This window comes from Poecilia reticulata, chromosome 9 (assembly GCF_904066995.2).
Source record: "Poecilia reticulata chromosome 9, P_reticulata-male-v2, whole genome shotgun sequence".
Lineage (NCBI taxonomy): Eukaryota > Metazoa > Chordata > Actinopteri > Cyprinodontiformes > Poeciliidae > Poecilia > Poecilia reticulata.
The window spans coordinates 10,592,564-10,613,526 of NC_088838.1; the positions used below are offsets into that span (position 1 = coordinate 10,592,564).

Below are 20,963 nucleotides of genomic sequence, written 5' to 3' on the forward strand. Positions count from 1 at the left end.
GGAGGAAATCACTAAAACATCTTAATTTCAATACGCATTCTTTATGTGAAATCCTTAGAAAATACTTGAATGTTTGTGGTTATATTGCGGCAAAATGGAAACAAGGCTCTCGGGTATAAACACTTCAACTTATTTCTGAATGCACATAACAAATGTCATTCTCAGTGCCTCCTAGAATAACTGGTCCCAAAGAAGAGGAGGTCAGTGTGATCGAGGGGCTCATGGTGTCACTGCTGTGTGACGTCCAAGCGTACCCTCCCCCAGAGATCACCTGGACCAGAGACGGCCAGGTTCTCCATTTCAGCACCACGGTTCACATTCTGCCAGGTCAGTCCGGGGTCAACAGCTGAAATCGTTTCTACAATCAGCCGCACTTCTGATCGTTTCATCCAATTCTCACACTGAGATTACTTTTTTTATATATAAATCCGAACATGCATTAAAGGTGGCCAGATGTTACAGTTGCCTCGGGCGAGACTGGAAGACGGAGGTCAATATGTGTGCACCGCTAGCAACTCGGCAGGGCAGGACCAGAAGAGCTTTCTCCTCAGCGTTTATGGTGAGCAAACACACAATGATCCATCTGCACATTTTGGATTCATATACAGATGATCAAATCTCAACACTTTGTCCATGCAATAAAACGTGTTTATCTTTAACCAGCTGTGACTGACGACATGTCAGCCGTGAATCATGCAGAGCCTAAGTAGATCAAACTTTCCATTGCCTCCAAATAAACAGTCGCGCCCTCGTTGAAACCTCGGCTCGACGCTGAGACGGACAGCGTGACCCCCCAGGTGGGCTCTTCGGTCGTCCTGCTGTGTGACGCTCACGGTGTTCCCGAGCCAGAGGTCACATGGTACAAGAATGGGCGGCAACTGGCCGGAGGGAACGGGCTGAAGATAAACGGCCACCAGCTGGAGATCATAGGCGTTCAGGTTGGGAGAAATGCGTTGCGTCATAGGTGTGTCAGTGCTGGAGGCAAAACAAAATCCTTATAAGGGCATTAAGTGGCTGTCAGCATTACTTCTTCGCCAGATTGTTGATGTTTGTTATCTGATGAGCGCAGATATGAGCCAGCGAACGATTGGATCATCTGTTTGCCTACAGTTATCCCTAAAAAATACAAAACGTCATGACAAATATACACATTGATACAGCCATAAAAGGCTTCAGTCTTCAAAAATACAGATACATAAAACATGTATATGAATGTTGGACGGATGGATGGAATTAGAAAAAGATGGATAAACGGATCATAAGAAAACAGATGATTTGGAAATTGGATGGATGGATGGATGGATGGATGGATGGATGGATGGATGGATGGATGGATGGATGGATGGATGGATGGATGGATGGATGGATGGATGGATGGATGGATGGATGGATGGATGGATGGATGGATGGATGGATAGATCATGGGAGAACAGATAAGTCATGGATGGACAGATGGATGGAAGGAAGTAAGCCTGTTAAAAGCACATGTATTTCTGCCACAGACTACAGATGGTGGAATGTACACCTGCAAAGTGTCCAATGTTGCTGGACAGGTGGACAGGACATTTCGTCTGACAGTCCATGGTAAGAATGTCCCTGAGCTGCACATTATTAAACATCTACCTATTAAAGTTTGTGGGTGATGTATGGTTAAATGCTACACGTGTTTATTCCCTTAGTTCCACCGGTGCTTGATGGGCCTCAGCGGGAGTCCGTCAGTTATACCCTGGGCTCCCATGTGGCCCTGCTGTGTGAGGCCACAGGAGTGCCTGTCCCCAGCATCACTTGGCTGAAAGATGGAACTCCTATAGGTGAGAGCAAGGCAGCGACCGGAGAAATGGGAAAAGTACAAGCTTCTCATACGTGAAGGCTAAATTAAGTGGGTGCCTTTGCGATCCAGAGAGCAGTCTGCAGTGGCAGTGGTCCATTCGAGGTAACAGGCTGGAGCTGGGCCCTCTCACTCTGTCTCATGCTGGGACCTACACGTGTCTGGTGAAGAACAGCGAAGGACAAACAAAGAAAGACTACACACTCACAGTGCTCGGTAAGCGAGTTTCTCCTTACGTCCTTTTACTCTATTTTTGACTGCGCGAAAGCGAGGCATTTACATGTAATTTGTGCAACTCCCAGTCTCGCCCACCATCCTGAACTCCGACCAAGCATCCGATGTGAGTGCGCCCACGGGAGAGGAGCTGACCCTGGACTGCAGAGCAAATGGGATCCCCACGCCTCGCCTCAGCTGGCTGAAAGACGGAGAGCCTCTCGAGGGATCAGACACGCATCACATCGGGTAAGACTCTCACTGCTCTAACTGAGTGTGATTAAGAGATTAGCACTTAAAATGTCAGGAGTGATTAAAACTGCTCCGTGAAGGTTTCCGAATATTACAGTATGAATCATAATACACCATAATAGGCATGACCAAGGGAAGCACAGACAAATGGTTTTAATTCCACCATGACGCGTAATGTGAGCAGCTGTGTCACAGCTGTTCTCCTCGTGACATGATCATCGCTACTGCATCAGCCAGAGCGAGCAAATATGTGTTCTTGTGAAAGCCATGGGAAGATGCTGTTAATGATGATGAGAAAATAACGCAGAGAGTCGGAGGTGGAGTAGTTTGTACAGGGAGATGCATGTGAAAATGTGTGTGTGTGTGTGTGGGTGTGTGTGTGCGTGTGCGTGTGTGTGTGTGTGTTTGCGTGTGTGTGCGTGCGTGTGTGCGTGTGTGTGTGTGTGTGTAAAACCCTGCAGTTTGACCTCTGGTGGCAGCACATTAACCGTAAGGAGGCTGAGCCCTGAGGATTCTGGGACGTACACGTGCTTGGCTGTCAGCACTGCCGGCCAGGAAAGCAAAATCTACACGCTCGTTGTTTTAGGTTGGTTTTGATTAAGTTAAAGTTCAAAAGTGCTGATATGGACATTTTTTTAAAACTGTTAATTTCAAGTTGAAAAGTTTAAAAAGTCAAACCGAAAATTGATGTGCATTTACAGTATTTACTGGTTAAAAAACCCCCTGAAAAAAACCCTGTGAAGATATTCATAAATAAATCTCTAATATAATTTTTCATTATTGAGCTATTTAGCAAATGGGAATAATTTTGTAAATCTAGCTATCCTAAAATGAGAGAAGTTTAGTCTGATTCAACTACAGACAATGAGAAAAACGTAAAGTGTGTGTCTTTTCATTCGCCGTATTTAAACGTCTGGTTTCAACTGTTACTTGTCCACATCTAGTTGTGGTACTAATTCAAACTTGCTTTGGTTTATCATAGTCCCACCATCTATTTCTGGTGAGACAACAGTCCCCAGAGAGGTGCAGGTGACTCAGGACAGCGTTGTGACTCTGGAGTGTCACGCAGCCGGAAACCCTCCGCCTCAGATCAGCTGGCTGAAGAACGGCCGTCCGCTGCTCCTCTCTCCACGCACGCGCCTCCTCTCTGCTGACTCCTTACTGAGGTCTGCTTAGGTCTTAGCTGATATCTTGTAAATAATTAGATTACTAGCGGTGAGGTCACTCCTAATGTTCCCCCATCTTTGAAATGAAGGATTGCTCCTGTGCAACAATCGGACTCCGGGGTTTACACATGTGTGGCGCGGAGCCAAGCCGGCCTCGCTCAGCTGAGCTACGATGTGCAAGTCCAAGGTAAAAATCCAAACGTTTCATCTGCTGCTTCCCTCTAGAGACGATACGGAGCAAATGCGGATCTGAAGAGTTTATTTAGTACGTGTTCCTGGTGTGCAGTGCCCCCTGGTGTTGATCGCGTGGAACCAGTGGAGCCAGTAACAGTAGTCCAGGGATCCTTGGTGACCTTGACCTGCGAGGCACGCGGGTTCCCCCTTCCCACGCTGACCTGGATGAAGGACGGACAGCCGCTATCTTTACACAGAAACTTGCTGCTGGACGGCCAGGAGACGCGGCTCCAGCTGCCTGATGTGACTCGTTCAGATGAAGGCCTGTACAGCTGCGTGGCCAGTAACCAGGCGGGGAGCAGCACCAAAAGCTTTAACCTCACCGTGCTTGGTAGAACAGTCGCTGCACTTATCTTCTTGTGTTGTAAAGTCCAATAAACAATGAGGAAAGCCATTCTCCTTTTCTCGTCCAGAGCCTCCAAAGATTTCCCGCTCCAGCTCTCCAGAAGAGCTGACCGTACCAGTTAACAGTCCACTTGAGCTGGAGTGCTCCGCTTCGGGCGTCCCACCTCCCACCATCAGCTGGCTGAAGGACGGCCGCCCCCTGGAGGGAGCCGGCATCATTCAGCAGGACGGACACGCTGTCCGGATCAGCAAAGTTCAGGTGTGCCGCGGTAGCTTGAGAAGTTATTGGTACCTGTCGAATGTTTTTACATTTTCTCATTTTGTTACAACCACAAATTTTACTGTGATTTTAAAAGATATGGATAAAGTAGAGTATGATAGTGAAATGGAAGGTAAAAGATGCATGTTTTTCAAATGGTTTGCAACCAAAGTCTACAATATGCTGACAGCCCCTAATGCATTTAAAACTCTGAATCTTTTAAAGTGCATTTACAGACAGTTTTTTTGTTTATCTCCTTTTCAAAATTAGTGAATCATATTCAGATTGAACAGTTTGTTCCTTCAAATAGCAATACTTTAAATCTATTGACAGGTGACCCAACTTAAAATATTTAGTTAATTTGTTACAAGTAGTCAAATTAAGTTTATCCAAGTATGTATGTTACGTTTATCAAGTTGTTGTGTTAAACAGATGTAAATAAAGTAAGTTTGACAAACTTAACTGGATTATATATAACAAATAAACTCTTTTATTTAAGTAGGAGCTTCATTTTTTTTGCAGTGCTGTAGCTTTAGCTGTATATTTTGGGTTGTTGTATTTTGCTGGAAAGTTGAACCTCCGCCCGGTCTCAAACGTTCCTACTGTCCCATGGACTGCTAACAGCTCCCCTATCCCCATTGAAGGAACCCATCCCAACACCACAGTGCTGCTGCCATCACCATGGGAGTGGTGCGCCGTGTTTGTTCTGGCAGGCCAGAACGTTTCATTTTGGTCGCATCTGACCACATGTTTATGGTGTGCCCTTTACGGCTCGTTGAAAACTTCCAGCTGGACTTCTGATGACTCTCTTCCAACAATCATTTTCTTCTTCCCACTCTCACATAGAGCAGATTTCTGAACTTCATAAACTAGTAGTTGTGTCCAGTCAGCAAATTCTGGATTATGTTTGAGGGCAGCAGAGTAAAGGCAGCTCAATATAAACACATGCCACACTTTTCAGATTTTTATTTGTGAACATTTTTGAAACCTATGTGTCCTTGTCATTACAAATTTTAAATATGTTGTCCAACGAACTCAATAGAATTTAGCTGCGTTGCTGTGACAAAACAAATGAGTGAGTTTAGATTTATTATAGATTTGTGATAGACAGCATGTAATTGTTCTATTAAAATCTTTTTTTTTTTTTTCCCATTGTCACACCTAAAATATTTTTAAAATAAAAAGAGCCGGTGTGCTCCTCTAAATACAGACAACAGTATTGACAAATGGAGGTCATAATTTAGATAGCATCAGTGTAGGTGAAAACCAGACTGCTCTGCCAGAAGCACTCAGGTTGATGAATGTGCTCTGCTTTAAAGGTCGAGGATGCAGGTCTCTACGCCTGCTTGGCCAGCAGCCTAGCCGGAGAGGATGGAAAAAGCCACTGGGTCCGAGTGCAAGGTGACACGAGCTGCTCTCTCAAAGTTATTGACATTAGAAGAATACATTGTATCCCCCCGCTTCCTTTCCTAACTACGCTCAGGAAGTGATGAATAAAACTCAGAAGAAAACAACCTGCTAAAACAGACCTGCTCCTGCTACACTATGCACAAAACGTAGGGGATTTCACCTCTTTTCTTCTTTTTTTTGATTGATGACCCAGCTTGGTTTTGTAAAACTCTTAAGCATACTTCATTTATTCCACCTCCTGTTGCGTGCTGTAACAAATTGAGGCTTCGGTGAACGGAAATGTAACAGTGCTGTTGGGGCCTGCAAAGTTAAGATTAATTCTGTAAGTAAAACCTCCAAAGGCATAATCATCAACCTTCTTCTGTGACTGAATTGCACGCATGGTGACGTTTTTATCATTCATCATTTTTATTTTTGTATTGAATGGACATTCAGGCACATACTGTTGCAGTCTGAACACTTGAGTTGTAAATATGTCCTGACCTGTTTGTTCTTTTCTTCCACCCTCGGATCAAAACCCTCTAGGGCTTAAAAACGAGTTCATCAATCACCGAGGGGATTTATGCTCTGAGTGATTTATTTCAGTGGAACCCATTTGTATTTCAGTCCCGCCTACGCTCCTCGGGTCTAGTGATGTAAAGTTGGTGACCGTGCCATTTAACGGACACCTGACCTTAGAGTGCCTGGCGGACAGCGACCCCCCTCCAGACATAGAGTGGTACAAGGATGAGGCCAAGCTGCAGGTACAGAGTTGAAAAATTAAATAGATAACACTGAACTCCTCTGACTCTCGTTTCACCTTTTCCTTGTCTCTTCCTGTTCCGTCAGCTTGGTGGACGCATCCAGCGGCTGGCAGGAGGTCAGTACCTGGAGATTCAGGAGGTCAAGCCTGAGGACAGTGGCCAGTACAGTTGTGTTGTCACAAACATGGCTGGAAGCACCAGCCTCTTCTTCACTGTGGAGATTATGTGTAAGTATAACCAGAAAAATGTTATATTATGACATGTTAACAACTTATCACCTTTAACCTACCTTTTAAGTATACATTATGCTTGAATTATTCTATTGGTGAACGTAATTGTATCATAATTCATTAGGGATATATTCGATGTATTTGTCTTTTCACTCAAGTCATTATATTATTTAGTCAGCATTTAAGTAAGATGTAGTTTAGTGTAAATGTAGAGTGCCAAAACATTTGAGTTGTTCCAATATTTCACATTAAAACCACAAAGATTTTCTGCTTATGTTTCTATCAGCTTTGCACTTCTGGAGGTTAAAGCTTTTGCCAAATTATTTGTGCCAAATAACATAAGTTCAGTTGGATTATAAGTCTTGCTACATTCAATTTGATTTAAGCCTAGACTTTAAGGGGGCCACTTTTTCACATCAATATGCTTTGAAATACTTCAGTAGCTGGCTGTATGTGTAGGGTTGTTATTCTTCTCCTCTCCATTCTTGGAGCTTGGCCAGCTTAAACCATTTCATCTTCATAATATGATATTGCCACAATTATGTTTTGTATGACTTTTCTTTCTTTAGTCGCTTTCTTCTCGTCACTTTTCCGTGAAGGCCAGATTGTCATTCAGCCTTGAATGACAATCTGACAAGCCTCTCTGATTAAGCCCAGTCTGTCAGTCTGTGGGCGGCCATGCTTTAGTCTGGTTGTCTTAATGAGTTACTTCTTGTCACTTTCTGCTTCAGTCTTCTATACAGCTTTATCCCTGCCCCGTCTGCTGTGCTCCTTTGGTCTTGTGCTTCACTGATATGCACCATAGGGCTCCCCAAACAAGATCCATCTAAAATCCTTAAGTGTGTTGTAAAGAGTCATAATGTGTGAATATTTTTGTAAAGCATTTTATGCAATCCAAAACCCAATATGATTTTTTGTTTTGATTATTCATAAAAATGTGACTATTATCCTGGTAATGCTCTTGACTTTTTTTGTGTATTCTGTCTAGCTGGACTAATGTTTATTAAATCGGGGCGGCTCTTAGGGAAATTGTGATAAATTACGTTTCAAGCTTTCAAACTCGTTTAAAATGAATAGCTCTCTATTTGTTATTCTAAAACTACTTTGTTTTGTGAAGTGATTTACGAGAGCCTTTTCAATCTGCCAAAATCAGAATTTTTATTTCTCCCGCTTTATGAAACTCCGTATACAAACCCTCACCCTCTAATGGATTTTAGAAAATAATGCTTTGTGCAATGATGGTAATCTAAATATATTCAGCTGCACTTGCTTGTCTATTTGCAGTACCGCCAGTGATAAAGGAAAGCAGCTCCTTGGTAACGGTTCATCTTAGCCAGGATGTGGTTTTACCCTGTGAAGTTGAAGGTGACTCTTTACCTGCGGTCATCTGGAGGAAAGATGGCTTCCCCGTGCCTAGGGATAATAATAAGTATGTCCTAAGATTACTGGGCAAAGCATCTGTCTCTTCACACTCGCTGTCAAATAGAGAATCTAAATGAGTACAGCATAGTTACTGCTCACTTGTGTGTTTGTTTCAGGTTCTCACTGTTAACTGAAGGCTCCTTGCGCGTACGTGGGGCTCAGCTGAATGACGCTGGTCGCTACTACTGCACAGTGTCCAACCCGGCTGGCTCAGATCACCGTGCAATGGATCTGCGTGTGTTTGGTGAATAATATCTCGTGTAGTTTCTTTATAAATCTGTCCGTGTTCCTTTTGTAATTTATAGTCCGTAAATAAAAAAATTAAAAAAAATTGGAAAAGCCTCTCTTATCTAAGCTTTTCTGTTTCTCCTTAGTGGGTCCTTCCATCAGTCCAGGTCCATTCAACGTGACAGTGACCACTGGAACCAGAGCTGTGCTTAGTTGTGAGACCACAGGTATACCACCACCTAAAATATCCTGGAAGAGGAATGGTACACCACTTGACATTCACCAGCAGCCTGGTGCATACAGGTGAGCACAAAGTTGTGGATGTACTCACCAAAGTTTTAATAGCTTTGCAGTTATTGATTAGCTTTTATTGACTACAGAATTGTAGTTTTTATTAGTTTTATCCAATTGTTTGCAAGTTTAGTTTAGTTTCTAGTTTTTAAAGTGCTTCAGTTTAGGTTTTGTGAGTTTCAGTCAAAGTGTTGACTGTAATACCAATTGCTTGCTAGGGGACAAAGAAAACACATTTTAGAAAAAGTTTTTGTGCAACAAAATCCCAAAAAATCCTCAAGAAAATGTAGTAAATTACTGAAAATGAATGATTGTACATACCAGGCAAGTACAAAAGATATGTGATACAGTAATAGTAAGTTTAATAACAGCACCTGCAAGGCAGGTCTTGTGCGAGCTTTTCAAGTACATTTTAAAGCTTTTGGAATTTTTCCCCTTTAATATAAAACGTGTTTTATCTTGTTTCCCTCCAAAGCACTTGTTTTTTTATCTTCTAAAATGCAGTTATATTCATTGTAAACCCAAACTGGAGTGTGGCGCTTTATCTCAACTTCTGCTAAAATGATGCTAGTTTAGGATGGACATACATCAACAAACATGACGTAGTACAGCAAGGAAAAAACAACAACAAACGTAATTAAGTTAATTTTAGTTTGTGAGCGGCCATTAAAATTTGAGTTAGTTTTTCTCATTTTGTAAAGTATTTATTTTATTCCAATTTACAAAAATGAGTCTTTTTTTACTTCTAGTTACTGTTATTCATTAGTCTTCGCTGATGATAATAGCCTCGGCACCCTCTTTTGAATATACTATAATAATGCAACTTAACTCACAGAACTGAAAATACAGAATCTTGCTCTGCCTCCACACCCTCTCCATCCAGGTTACTGTCGTCTGGGTCTCTCGTTCTTTTGTCTCCATCTGATGAGGATGAAGGTTACTTTGAGTGCACGGCGGTCAACGAGGTTGGAGAGGAGCGCAGGGTCATCGAGGTCATCCTCCAAGGCAGGCATTTGGAGATTTTGGATTTGGGATTGGGATTTTGCCACATTCTGAAAGTTCTTATGAATTCCACTGAATGCTTGACATGTTTATTCCTCTGCAGTCCCACCTTCTATTGAGGATGATGTCACAGCAGTGAAGGCTGTGAAAATGTCTCCTGTGGCGTTGCCTTGTCACGTACAAGGACAGCCTCCGCCCACTGTGACCTGGACGAAGGGAGGAGCCAAACTGGGGACCAGGGGAGGAAATTACCGCGTTCTTCCCACTGGTAAGACAACTGGCTTGAGTTGTTCTTCTCAAACCAAGAACTACTCTTGGTTAATCTAAGAAAACTGATATAATCGCTTTCAATTTAGCGCAAGGAAACAAAGTATTCATTCTGCTGATATATCAGTATTAATATTTCCTAATATGGTTGTAATAATGTTGATATACAGTAACTGAATGCTATCTATGACTAAATGTTATGGATGATATTATTATTGTTGCACTACGAAAACACAAAGTCTTACCAAGTATTTTTGGTCTCGTTTTTAGTGCAAATGTCTTAGTATACATAAAATAAGTGCCAGTTCCTCTGGCAGATTATTCCACTCATAACCAGACATTTTTCTCATGCTATGAGCAAAATAATCTTCCAGTGGAACTGGTACTTTTTCCTCAGTCTTAAGGAATTATTGCCTTAAAACAATCTCCTACATCTTGCTGAAAAGTTACTTGTGAGTTCATTTTTTTTGTAGTGTATACTAATGTGGCCTATAACTAACTTATTATTTTGATTCTAATATAAACATTATTAAAAATATATGATAAATGGTTTTAAATGTCATGTTCATGCAGGGGTGTTGGAGATACCTGCTGCTTTGCCAAGTCATGCTGGCAGATACACATGCTCAGCCCGAAATCCGGCTGGAGTGGCTCACAAGCACGTCTCCCTGACCATACAAGGTAGGTCCTAATGGACCTTAGGCCAGTCGTTGGGGGGGAACAAAATGAGAATGATGTTAAATGTCAACTGTGAAATGACTAACTGTGTCCTGTTCCACGTTCCTAGAGCCACCAGAGATCAGGCCGATGGCAGAGGAGGTGCAAGTATTGTTAAATCATGGAACCGTTCTTCCCTGTGAAGTTCAAGGATTCCCCAGACCAACAATCATCTGGCAGAGAGAAGGAGTTCCTATAGCAGCTGGTAACAAGAACATGTGATTTTTAAAAAAAGAAAGTCAGCTGTCATGCACTCTGTGTTGATATCTTTCAGAGTCTTGACAAATTCATTTGCCATATTTACCGCTGGGACAATAGCATTGCCACGTACAATGCTCACAGGATTATAATCTCTTCAGATTTTAGTAATTGTGCCAATATGACTGCCACAGGTCATAGGCTGGCTGTCCTCTCAAATGGAGCGCTGAAGTTCTCTCGTGTGACTCTTGGAGATGCTGGGACCTATCAGTGCCTGGCAAAGAACGAGGCTGGTGTCACTGTAGCGAGAACCAAACTGGTCCTTCAAGGTAAAATAGACTTCAGTTTAGTGTTGTTGTCACAATGTATATGAAACTGACTTCTACTTCCTTCTTATTATTAAAAGGCTATATTAGGCATTTATTTATGGGACATTTATGAATGAATTTACTTTCCTTTGTTTTTCTTTTTTTTCCAGTACCGCCGGTGCTGAGTGTTCCTCGAATTGACTACACTGCTGTCTTAGGGCAGCCAGTCAGTCTGGAGTGTGCGGCTGATGGTCAGCCACAACCTGAAGTTACTTGGCATAAAGAGAGGAGGCCTGTGGTTGATGGTCCTCATATGCGTATCTTTGCCAATGGAACTCTGGCAATTGCTTCCACGCAGCGGAGCGATGCCGGGATCTACACATGTACAGCTAAAAACCTGGCCGGCAGAGCTAGCCATGATATGAGGCTAGTTGTTCAGGGTGAGAAGAGACTTTGTTTAATTCCACCTCACCTAATTCCATTGTGCAAGAAGCATAACACATTGACGCAACTCGATCTGTTGCATTTCAGTTCCACCCATGATTCCACCAGCACAGACTGAGCTGTCGGTCATCCAGGGGTTTCAGGCTCTGCTGCCGTGTGCGGCTCAGGGTTTACCAGAGCCCAGAGTGTTGTGGGAGAAGGACAGCGTTGTTGTCCCAAACCTTCTCGGCAAATTCTCCATCCTACGATCTGGAGAGCTGATTATCGAGAGAGTGGAGGTCAGACTTTATATGTAGTTTGTATGCAAGTTCACGAGAGGTGCACCGAAACATCAGCTGATGAGTGGGACTGTCCCGTTTTCAGCTCAGATCTGATCAGTCGGACCTTTCCTATCAAATCGTACTTTAGCGCTACCAGATCAAGCTGAAGTCACATCAGTGTGGATGCTGTTACTGAGTGAAGAAAGCTCAAAGTTAGCTGTTTCAGCATCAGAAAGGTGTCATAACATGCATATACCACTATACAGATGGTCAGGCAACTCGGGGTGAGGTTTCTAGTCCAAGGCAGCATCAACTTGTTATGGAGTCTAGAAAGATCTCTTTGTTCCTTCCTGCTATATTTCCTAAGGAGATTTCAGAACTGGCTAAAGCCGGCATCTCAGGCTGAAAGCTTTCCCAAGTGCTTTAAATGTGTATCGGTGCATCTCTACCGTTAACTGCTTAATAACATTTGCCTCTAGCTGTTCTCGGAGGAATTCATTTTGACAGTTTTTTTTTTTTCCACAAAGCCGGGAGACGCTGGGATATTCACGTGTGTGGCCACCAACCCCGCGGGCTCAGCGAGACGAGACGTCCGCCTGTCAATCAACAGCAGGCCGGTTTTCAAAGAGCTGCCAGGTGATGTAACCCTGAACAAGGGGCAGAGTCTGGCCTTGTCCTGTCACGCTCAGGGAACACCTCCTCCCTCCATCTCCTGGACTATCAACAACAAGCCCTACAAAGGTACTCGGTTCAGATGCAGCTATGTGGTAGTTGTCTCGGTTCAGGAGAGTGTTTGGGGTTCTGACCGCGGCCAAACTGTTCTAGGAGCCATTACAGACGAGGCCGGCAGGAGCTCAGTCCTCTCTGAGAACGTGACTCTGAATGACGCTGGGACCTACGTGTGCTTGGCAGAGAACAGTGTGGGCTCCATCCGAGCGCTCTCGTTCGTCCGTATCAGAGGTGAGATTTTGTTGAAGGATTTTCTCTTCTTTAAGCTTTACATGTGAATAAGCCATAATTTACTCGTCTCCCGTGTTAAATATTTATCCCGTGCACCTTCAGAGCCTCCGGTGTTAAAGGGTGAAGCCCACACGTCTCAGACGGTTGTCCAGGGTGGCATCGCAATGCTTGACTGTCCAGTTCACGGAGACCCCAGCCCCGTCCTCCGCTGGCTACGAAATGGGAAGCCCTTACACCGCCTCCTCCGAATGCAAGCACTTCACAACGGATCTCTGGTCATTTACAGCATCACTGTAATTATGATTTATTTTGTTATTCTGCCTTTTACATCTCACTAAATCCATTTTCTTAACCATTGCAGCTTAAGTTTGAATAATTAAGCCTTAAAAGTTATACATCATTTATCCAAATTAAGCTTCGATTTGCAGTCCCCTTAATTGTAGGGGCCATGTGTGACTGTCCTACAGTCTCCCCGCTTCCATCCAAATCAGATTCAGTTCAGCCACAGCGGCTAACAGCATTAGCCACGGAGCAAAGTGACAGAGAGGGCGCTGCATGTTCCAAGACTTGCCCCTCCTTTGTTCGACTGTAACCTCGTTATGGTCCGTAACTGCAGCCGTAATCGAACAGCCTGCAGCTGAGACTCTCACAGACGGATGAGTGTCCTTCCCACCGAGGACTCTAATGTGAAATTTCTCCCTCTCTGGACAAATCCTGTCTGTCACGACAACTTAATAGAATATAATCAGGTGTTCCACTGAACATGTCAACTTTTTTTCTTTTTTTTTCTTTTTTTTTCTTTTTAAATCTTGGTTTTCTGTCCTTGTAAAAGTAATTGATTTTGTTTTGAAGGATTGTGATGTCACAATCAGATGGTAGGACACTAACCAAGTTAGAGCTGCCTTATCTACCTGTCGGATCCACAGGCTGCAGATGAAGGAGAGTACCAGTGTGTGGCTGAGAGTGAGGCCGGATCAGCCGAGAGGACCGTAACCCTCAAGGTTCAGAGTGAGTTTGGCTATCATAATTTCACAGATTAGTTGCAAAACCAGTAACTAGAGATGCTCTGATCCAAATTTCCATTCTTCAGATTCTGCCAATATGGATTTTGACCAATGCAGATATGTATTTAAGTGTTTTTCTTTTAGAAATGCTACCCTGAGGGGATGTCAAACTCAGATGTTAGCGCTGTTAGTCATCTTCACACAGACTCACCCTTGCTCACCAATGTCAGTGGATAAACAGTTTTGCTTTTCCCCGTTATTAGTACATTGAGCAGCGTGTTCACAAGAATGATTGACATAGCTAAGACCTTCCTCCTGACTCTTACTGGTTATTTTTGAGCAAAAGTGGTGCACTTTTACAGATTTCCATAGTAGCACTGGGAGGGGGTGAAGGACCTTGACTTTTTTCACAGATTATCTCTCTCAAATTTAATACATATGTAAAAAAAAAAATGTTTTTTAAACTTGCATACTGCAGCTCTAAAAATTCGCTTTGCTTTTGTGTGATGAAAGAGCTGATTTCCACATGCTTGGCAGTAAAAACCAATTCATCCATGCTGTTGTCATTGACTCTCTACCGTCTCTAACATAGTTCATGGAGGTTACTCCAGCTGGGGGGAATGGGGTCCGTGCAGCAGTACATGTGGTCAAGGCTTCCAGGAACGAAACAGACTGTGCAACAATCCAGCGCCAGCAAACGGCGGCCGCACCTGCGGCGGCCCGAGCACCGACTCAAGGAAATGCCAGACTGGTTTGTGTCCAGGTAGCTTTTCCAGACTTTGTCATTTATCCAAGTTTTTACTTTTGACAACAAGCTGGCGTACACAAACCATCTGCGAAACTCCTGTTCATCAGACTGTTTGGGTTTCTGCTGACAGGTGAGGTTCCACGTAAGACTCGAGGCAGTCTGATAGGGATGGTGAATGACAGAGAGTTTGGTGTGTCCTTCCTGGAGGCCAACATCACAGACGACAAGGAACAAGGCAGCAGCACTCTGGAGGCACGTCTGGACAACGTCCCTCCTGCAGTCGGTGAGTTACTGTACATACTGTACTGCAGCTTCAAAGGAGTTGTTTCAGCAAGTTCACTCACCCTTTCATGTGTCTGTAAAGAGGCTTAAAACCCTTTGTAATAAAAAAAATGCTCTGGATATAAAGCAGGCTAAATAAATGAGGTGTTTTGTTTTGATAAGTTTGTTTTTATTCATTCAATTTTTATTAGAGACACTTGTATGAATAAGTGATAATTCAGAGATGGAAAATGTTTGAAATATCTTGAAATACCCATAGCAGATAAAGAACTAATGCTTTGTCGTAGGTCCCTTGCTGCAGGTTCTGGTGTCTGTTTTCACTCCCATCTATTGGACCACTGTGCTTCAAAACGGAGCCACCAGAAACGGGTTCTCCTTCACACAGGGCCAGTTCAGGCAGGAGTCTCAGCTGGAGTTTGAGACCGGTGAGCTCATCAAACTTTCAATGTTTTTTTTTTTTGTCTTTCTATTTAATTTATTCATCAGGTAGAATAAAATCAAAACATAATAGCAGGTTAGTTTAACATATTTCACATGTGATGGATACAGGACTTCTCAGCAATGACTGGTCCTTGGCTTTGCTACTCTGTAATGTAGTGCAGCAACTACATTTGATTGTTGATTCATTGTTACATAACTCTTTGTGTTTAGTGATGTAAAGCACTTTGAAATGCCTTGCTGCTGAAATGTGCTATACAAATAAAATTTGATTGATTGATTGATTAATTAAAACACAAAAAAATGACAAGAGGTAAAAAGTACATCGAAATTGAAAAAAATTAGAGGACATTATTTCTTTTATGTCTGAACTGAGCACTCATTTGTAAAAGCAGCCAGCAGATGGCAGCACTCGCTACCTTGAACATTCTCGAGTTTGTCCAACAAACAGTGTTTTATTGGATTCTCACAGGAGAGATCCTCCGTCTGACCCACGTGGCCAGGGGACTGGACTCGGAGGGAGTTCTGCTGATTGACATCGTAATCAACGGCTTCGTTCCGCCGTCATTATCCTCCTCATCTCATCTGGGCCTTCAGGTGTGTTTGTGGAAGTGATTATGTGTGTCCAAGGGGCCTCGATTGTGTCTCGAGTTCCTTTTACGTCACCCTGCAGAAATGGATCCCTTCGATTCGTCTGACCTGATTTGACCCTCCTCCCACAGGACTTTGATGAGTCATACGTGCAGACGGGCCAAGGACAGCTGTACTCATGGTCATCGCAGACCCACCAGAGAGCAGGCAGTCCCATGGCGCTGCGATGTAATCACACCATCGTTTACGAGGGCCAGGACGAACGCCAAGGCCCTGTGCTTCAGCTGCTCAAGGTTTCTGGAATAAACAGCGTCTATAACATGTTCACCCTGATGTTGGACTTCCACATCACTACCAGCCTCCTCGTACCAGGTCTGGGGATACATGGAATAAATTATCCTCTGACATTCCTACTACACATCAATTGTTGAACCTGAAATAATGCTTCTTTTTGGCAGATGGTTATGAAGACGCGTGCCCAAAAGGCTTCAGTCTCGACACGGCCTCTTACTGTGCTGGTGTGACATTTTTTTTCTTATTTGTCTCATCTGGTTGCTGGCAACATTTATTGCCATTTTTCTCTCAGTTCTTTGGTTTTTGTGAATGTAACAAAATGTCTTGTTGCTAGATGAAGACGAGTGTGCCCTGCAGTCTCCCTGCTCCCATTCATGCAACAACATCCTGGGAGGGTTCACCTGTGCCTGTCCCTCTGGCTTCACTATCTCTGCAGAGACCAACACGTGCCACGGTGAGACACTAGACATGACCTGCTGAATGCCAATATGTAAATACTGCCATGCTAACACTGTGTTGGATTGTCTGCGTCCCACTCAGATATTGACGAGTGCTCCCAAGGCTCCCACACGTGCCACTACAACCAGCAGTGTGTCAACACAGTGGGTACATACCGCTGCCAGGCCAAGTGTGGACCAGGATTCAAACCCAGCGCCACAGGAACCAGCTGTGAAGGTCAGTCTGAGACATGCTGTCCTACGGCCATTTATCGCCAATTGAAGCACGCTGTACATTTGCTGTTGCTTTAAAACCAATTTTTCCTCATTTTTCCAATTTTACAACTACAAATATCAATGTCTTACATTAGGATTTTATGTGTATAATTTAATGTCAGTAAAAAATACAGCCGTGCTTTGAAGGCCCCAGAGGTTTGTTGGAGAACATAAGGTCAGGCGACTGGACGAGTTTATTTACCGTTGACGACAGGCCAAGCCATTCACTGCTCTATTGATTATTTTTAAATAGCATTTTTTTTTAAATGTATTTATTTATTTTGTTCCATGAGTTTCTCTCTTAATTATGGCAATAACAATGCTTGGTTGAAGCCAAAAGACACAGCCTACAGAAAAAATTTGTAGCTTTTCATGACGCACGCAAACTCCTTCCAGCTGCGAGCAAAGCTCTTATTTTCTCCACAGTGCATCAAAGTGCAGCGGCGATTTATTCACTCAGACTTAGAACAGTAAGACGCTATCGTATGTCCAGAAAATTTATTTTTATTTAGATAATATTAATGGGTTGGGCAAACAAAAGAAAGACTGGCTTTCCTCCCAGCTAAATGGTGCTTATGGGCCTTTCCACTATGTGTTTTATGAATTTGAAGATTAAACAACAAATAAAAAGTTAAACACTAAAATATAAACAGTCTCCAGCAAATATGTGTGCTTCCTCAAAAAATATTATAAAAAATCTCAGCTGCAGTTTTAAGTCTTTTTGAGCGATTTGGGGCACGGCAACCTTTCCGAATTATTTTTGTAGAAAACTTTGGAAACCATTTATCGTCTGCCTTCCACTTCACAGTTTTGCACTGCGTTGTTTTGGTCTGTCACATAACATCTAAGTAAAAATACATCTAGGTTTTTACTTTTACTGCTGTGTGTAAGTTTTATTAAAAATATGTTCTTTACACATTTGTCAAAACTGGCATGATTGACAGGACTAAGACCCTCCTCCTGGCTCCGATTGGTTATTTTCTGACTGGGAGAAGTCAGAAGAGTACAAATAAATGTCCACAGATTATCCATCTGATAACCATACTTTGACAAAATAGTGACAGCTTCAACAAATATGTAGAGAAATATTTGTCATAAAAGTTACGTACTGCGGCTTTAAGGCCTCTAAACACTTTCTGAAGTTCATCAGTATAAGTACTGATGAACCCTTTCATGGCTAATTTGTGTTTCAGATGTGGATGAGTGCCAGGAGTCTGCCGTCTCCCCGTGCCACCATAAGTGTCTCAACACTCTGGGTTCCTACCGTTGTATCTGTCATCCTGGATACCAGTCGTCAGGACATCGCTGCATCGGTCAGTCAGTTGCTTCTTGTGATTAAAACACCTCATAGTGGTTTGGAGACAGACATTTTGTAAAGTGGTTAAGACCCAGATGAGCACATTTTCTTTCCCCATCTTCATATATTCTTCAGATCAGATGAGTATCTGGAGAGCTTAAGCTGAGGTCATTTATTTATTTCGCCAGGGTTTTGGTGACCTGGTCTCCCCTCTGAGTCTGCTGAAGTTAGTCTGTTAGTGTGAAACCCAACCCTTATTTAGAATCAAATCCGTGGTGTGTCCATGTCGGGTGTAATGACATTATTTCCACAACTGAGTGGTAAATGTTTGGACTTTTCCAGACATCAACGAGTGCATGAGGAATGTGTGCCCGGCGCACCAGCAGTGCCGCAACACCGATGGAGGATATCAGTGTTTCGACAGTTGTCCAGCTGGAATGACCACAGCAGAAAATGGAGCCTGTGCAGGTGAGTGACTGTCACACATTGGTTGTTTCAAGCGATGATCCCATCAGGATTTTCTCCTTGATATCGATCTGAAGAAAGTCAATGAAACATGCAGGCTTTGAAAACACGACGCCTTTAAAATGCAGAAAAATTACAAGACTTGTATCACACGTACAAACTTAACAATGACACTACAGTTTCTGTTTTTGTTGACACTTGTAAATTTTTTGTAAGCAGGAAGTTCTACAAAATAAATAGTACATTTTGACAACAAGGCAACAAAAATTTGCATAGTTTTAACATTTATTTTTAAAGATATATTTAAGTCAAGACATACTTTTACACCCCTTAATGAACTCAAATCTTGCTCCTGCTGAATATATTTATTTCATCCAGAACAAACAGCTTAAGTCCGTACTGTTTTGATGATTCGCTGGGAGTGCATGGACAATATTAACAGAAAAAGTAACTCGAGAGATTTCTTGATTTTGCTTTGAATGTCACGACATTCGCTGAGTGTTTCAGATGCTCTCCGTATTTCTCTCTCTTCTGCACCGAGAATTTTCTGGTAATATCTGAACAGAGAGAGCAGTGATGTGACGCTGGCAGATCGGGAGTCGCAGCAGATAATTCAGTCTCTCTTCCACTGTGATACAAGAGTAAAATACAAAAAAAAAAAAAGTAGATTGTAGATTTGTTAGAACAAAATAATGTCATAAATTTTTAATTCTGCAAGCCTTGCTCACAAGAATGGGTCAAATTACTTGGAATTAAGAGCGTTTCAAGAGACTTGACAATAAGCAGAATTTAATGGGAATGTCTGAGGGTGATTTTGTGGACTCAGTCTGTCCCTCAGAACGAGAGCTGGAATGATTTGTCCAGAGTTGTTCCTCAAAAATACCAAAAATATTTATTACAGGGAATTCACAGTTTCTACAGCAGAAATGTGGAAAAGTAATTAGGGGGGGAGGGTGCATTTATTTTGTCTGTTTGATTTCAGTTTTACAGTTATTACTTTTTTTTAGTTGGATTTAAGAATAAAGTGTTTGCTCCAAGCTGCCTCCCGGTTTTGTTCCTAGATATTGACGAGTGCCAGGACGGAAGTCACATGTGCCGCTACAGTCAGATCTGTCAGAACACGGTCGGAGGGTACGGATGTGTTTGCCCCAGAGGTTACAGATCTCAGGGAGTCGGCCTTCCGTGTCTGGGTAGGACTTTTCTCTCGTCTGATTGATGAAACACCTCTTCAAAAAGGATCCCACATTGACTCCATTGTGAATTTTACTGCGCCTTCCAGACATCGACGAATGCTCGCAAACGCCGAATCCTTGTGCGCACCAGTGCCGTAACGTGCCCGGCAGTTTCAGGTGCCTGTGCCCTCCCGGTACTCTGCTGCTGGGGGACGGGCGCTCCTGTGCGGGGCTGGAGCGAGGCCAGATCTTCACCAACGGCACCAGAGTGAGGGCCAGACTCCGCCCACAGCTGGTGTCGACCCTTGGCCGGCCAATCATCTCACGCTCTAACGGAGCATCTCGCATTACGAGGCAAAGCTGTCCTGTGGGCTACACCAGCAGAAATGGTGCATGTGTGGGTAGGTTTGAATTAACACTTGTTTGCAGGAACAAGTGTTAATTGTTCCTGTAAAAAGAACAATGTTCTTTTTAATGTGGCCTTTGTGTTTTTAACAGTTTCTTTTTTTTAACAGATGTGGATGAGTGTTTGTTGAAGAAGCCATGCCAACACGAATGCAGAAACACAGTCGGCAGCTTTCATTGTCTGTGCCCTCCAGGATACAAACTTCTGCCCAATGGCAGAAGCTGTAAAGGTATGAACTTCCTGGATCACTCTACGCTGAACACAACCTTCAAACCACTCCTGCAAATAACAGAAAACTCCGCGTCCCCTCCTTTTAACAGATATTGACGAGTGCATGGAACAAAGAATTCAGTGTGGACACAGTCAGATGTGCTTTAATACCAGAGGGGGATACCAGTGTCTGGATACACCCTGCCCTACTTCCTACCAAAGTGGAGGACGTCCTGGGTAAATAAGATGTCAACGTTTTGTCCTGTTATGAAGCAAATCAGCTCCCCAATGGATAGCAGGTCAAAGGTTTGAAGGCGGACAAAAATCTTTTGTTTTTGTTTTAACAACGTTATGTGGTGGAAATAAGTCTGACCCAGACAGCGACCGCAGGCCTGGGTAGAGTACCGCATTATCAAACTATCAACAATTTCAGTTAGGCAAAAGTCCTTTAAGATTTAGCCAATTCCTGAAAATAATTCAACTGAGAAATCAGGGTGCCGCTGATGCAGAGTTTGCTCTTTAATAGCAGAAGGAAATGTTTCTACACACATAGTGAGGTGGAGCAT

The 20,963-nt window shown here is 43.1% G+C and overlaps 1 protein-coding gene across 1 annotated transcript in view; it reads left to right on the plus strand.

The window, feature by feature from the left end:
• hmcn2 (hemicentin 2) overlaps nt 1–20,963 on the plus strand; it is a 61,695-nt gene that overhangs the window by 39,738 nt on the left and 994 nt on the right. Inside the window, exons 38-80 of the mRNA XM_008419228.3 lie at nt 166–327; nt 446–559; nt 742–938; nt 1,503–1,584; nt 1,680–1,811; nt 1,901–2,044; nt 2,131–2,290; nt 2,755–2,879; nt 3,276–3,459; nt 3,549–3,646; nt 3,746–4,024; nt 4,107–4,297; nt 5,617–5,698; nt 6,314–6,450; nt 6,536–6,677; nt 7,965–8,109; nt 8,219–8,346; nt 8,477–8,633; nt 9,505–9,626; nt 9,727–9,891; nt 10,464–10,571; nt 10,678–10,812; nt 11,000–11,134; nt 11,284–11,553; nt 11,645–11,835; nt 12,345–12,558; nt 12,643–12,777; nt 12,880–13,070; nt 13,704–13,785; nt 14,374–14,544; nt 14,660–14,812; nt 15,099–15,236; nt 15,722–15,846; nt 15,972–16,212; nt 16,299–16,358; nt 16,469–16,588; nt 16,675–16,809; nt 18,041–18,160; nt 18,487–18,612; nt 19,671–19,799; nt 19,889–20,182; nt 20,297–20,416; nt 20,508–20,634. Coding sequence (XP_008417450.2) covers nt 166–327; nt 446–559; nt 742–938; nt 1,503–1,584; nt 1,680–1,811; nt 1,901–2,044; nt 2,131–2,290; nt 2,755–2,879; nt 3,276–3,459; nt 3,549–3,646; nt 3,746–4,024; nt 4,107–4,297; nt 5,617–5,698; nt 6,314–6,450; nt 6,536–6,677; nt 7,965–8,109; nt 8,219–8,346; nt 8,477–8,633; nt 9,505–9,626; nt 9,727–9,891; nt 10,464–10,571; nt 10,678–10,812; nt 11,000–11,134; nt 11,284–11,553; nt 11,645–11,835; nt 12,345–12,558; nt 12,643–12,777; nt 12,880–13,070; nt 13,704–13,785; nt 14,374–14,544; nt 14,660–14,812; nt 15,099–15,236; nt 15,722–15,846; nt 15,972–16,212; nt 16,299–16,358; nt 16,469–16,588; nt 16,675–16,809; nt 18,041–18,160; nt 18,487–18,612; nt 19,671–19,799; nt 19,889–20,182; nt 20,297–20,416; nt 20,508–20,634 — 6,466 coding nt within the window. The remainder of the gene's footprint in view (nt 1–165; nt 328–445; nt 560–741; nt 939–1,502; nt 1,585–1,679; nt 1,812–1,900; nt 2,045–2,130; nt 2,291–2,754; nt 2,880–3,275; nt 3,460–3,548; nt 3,647–3,745; nt 4,025–4,106; nt 4,298–5,616; nt 5,699–6,313; nt 6,451–6,535; nt 6,678–7,964; nt 8,110–8,218; nt 8,347–8,476; nt 8,634–9,504; nt 9,627–9,726; nt 9,892–10,463; nt 10,572–10,677; nt 10,813–10,999; nt 11,135–11,283; nt 11,554–11,644; nt 11,836–12,344; nt 12,559–12,642; nt 12,778–12,879; nt 13,071–13,703; nt 13,786–14,373; nt 14,545–14,659; nt 14,813–15,098; nt 15,237–15,721; nt 15,847–15,971; nt 16,213–16,298; nt 16,359–16,468; nt 16,589–16,674; nt 16,810–18,040; nt 18,161–18,486; nt 18,613–19,670; nt 19,800–19,888; nt 20,183–20,296; nt 20,417–20,507; nt 20,635–20,963) is intronic.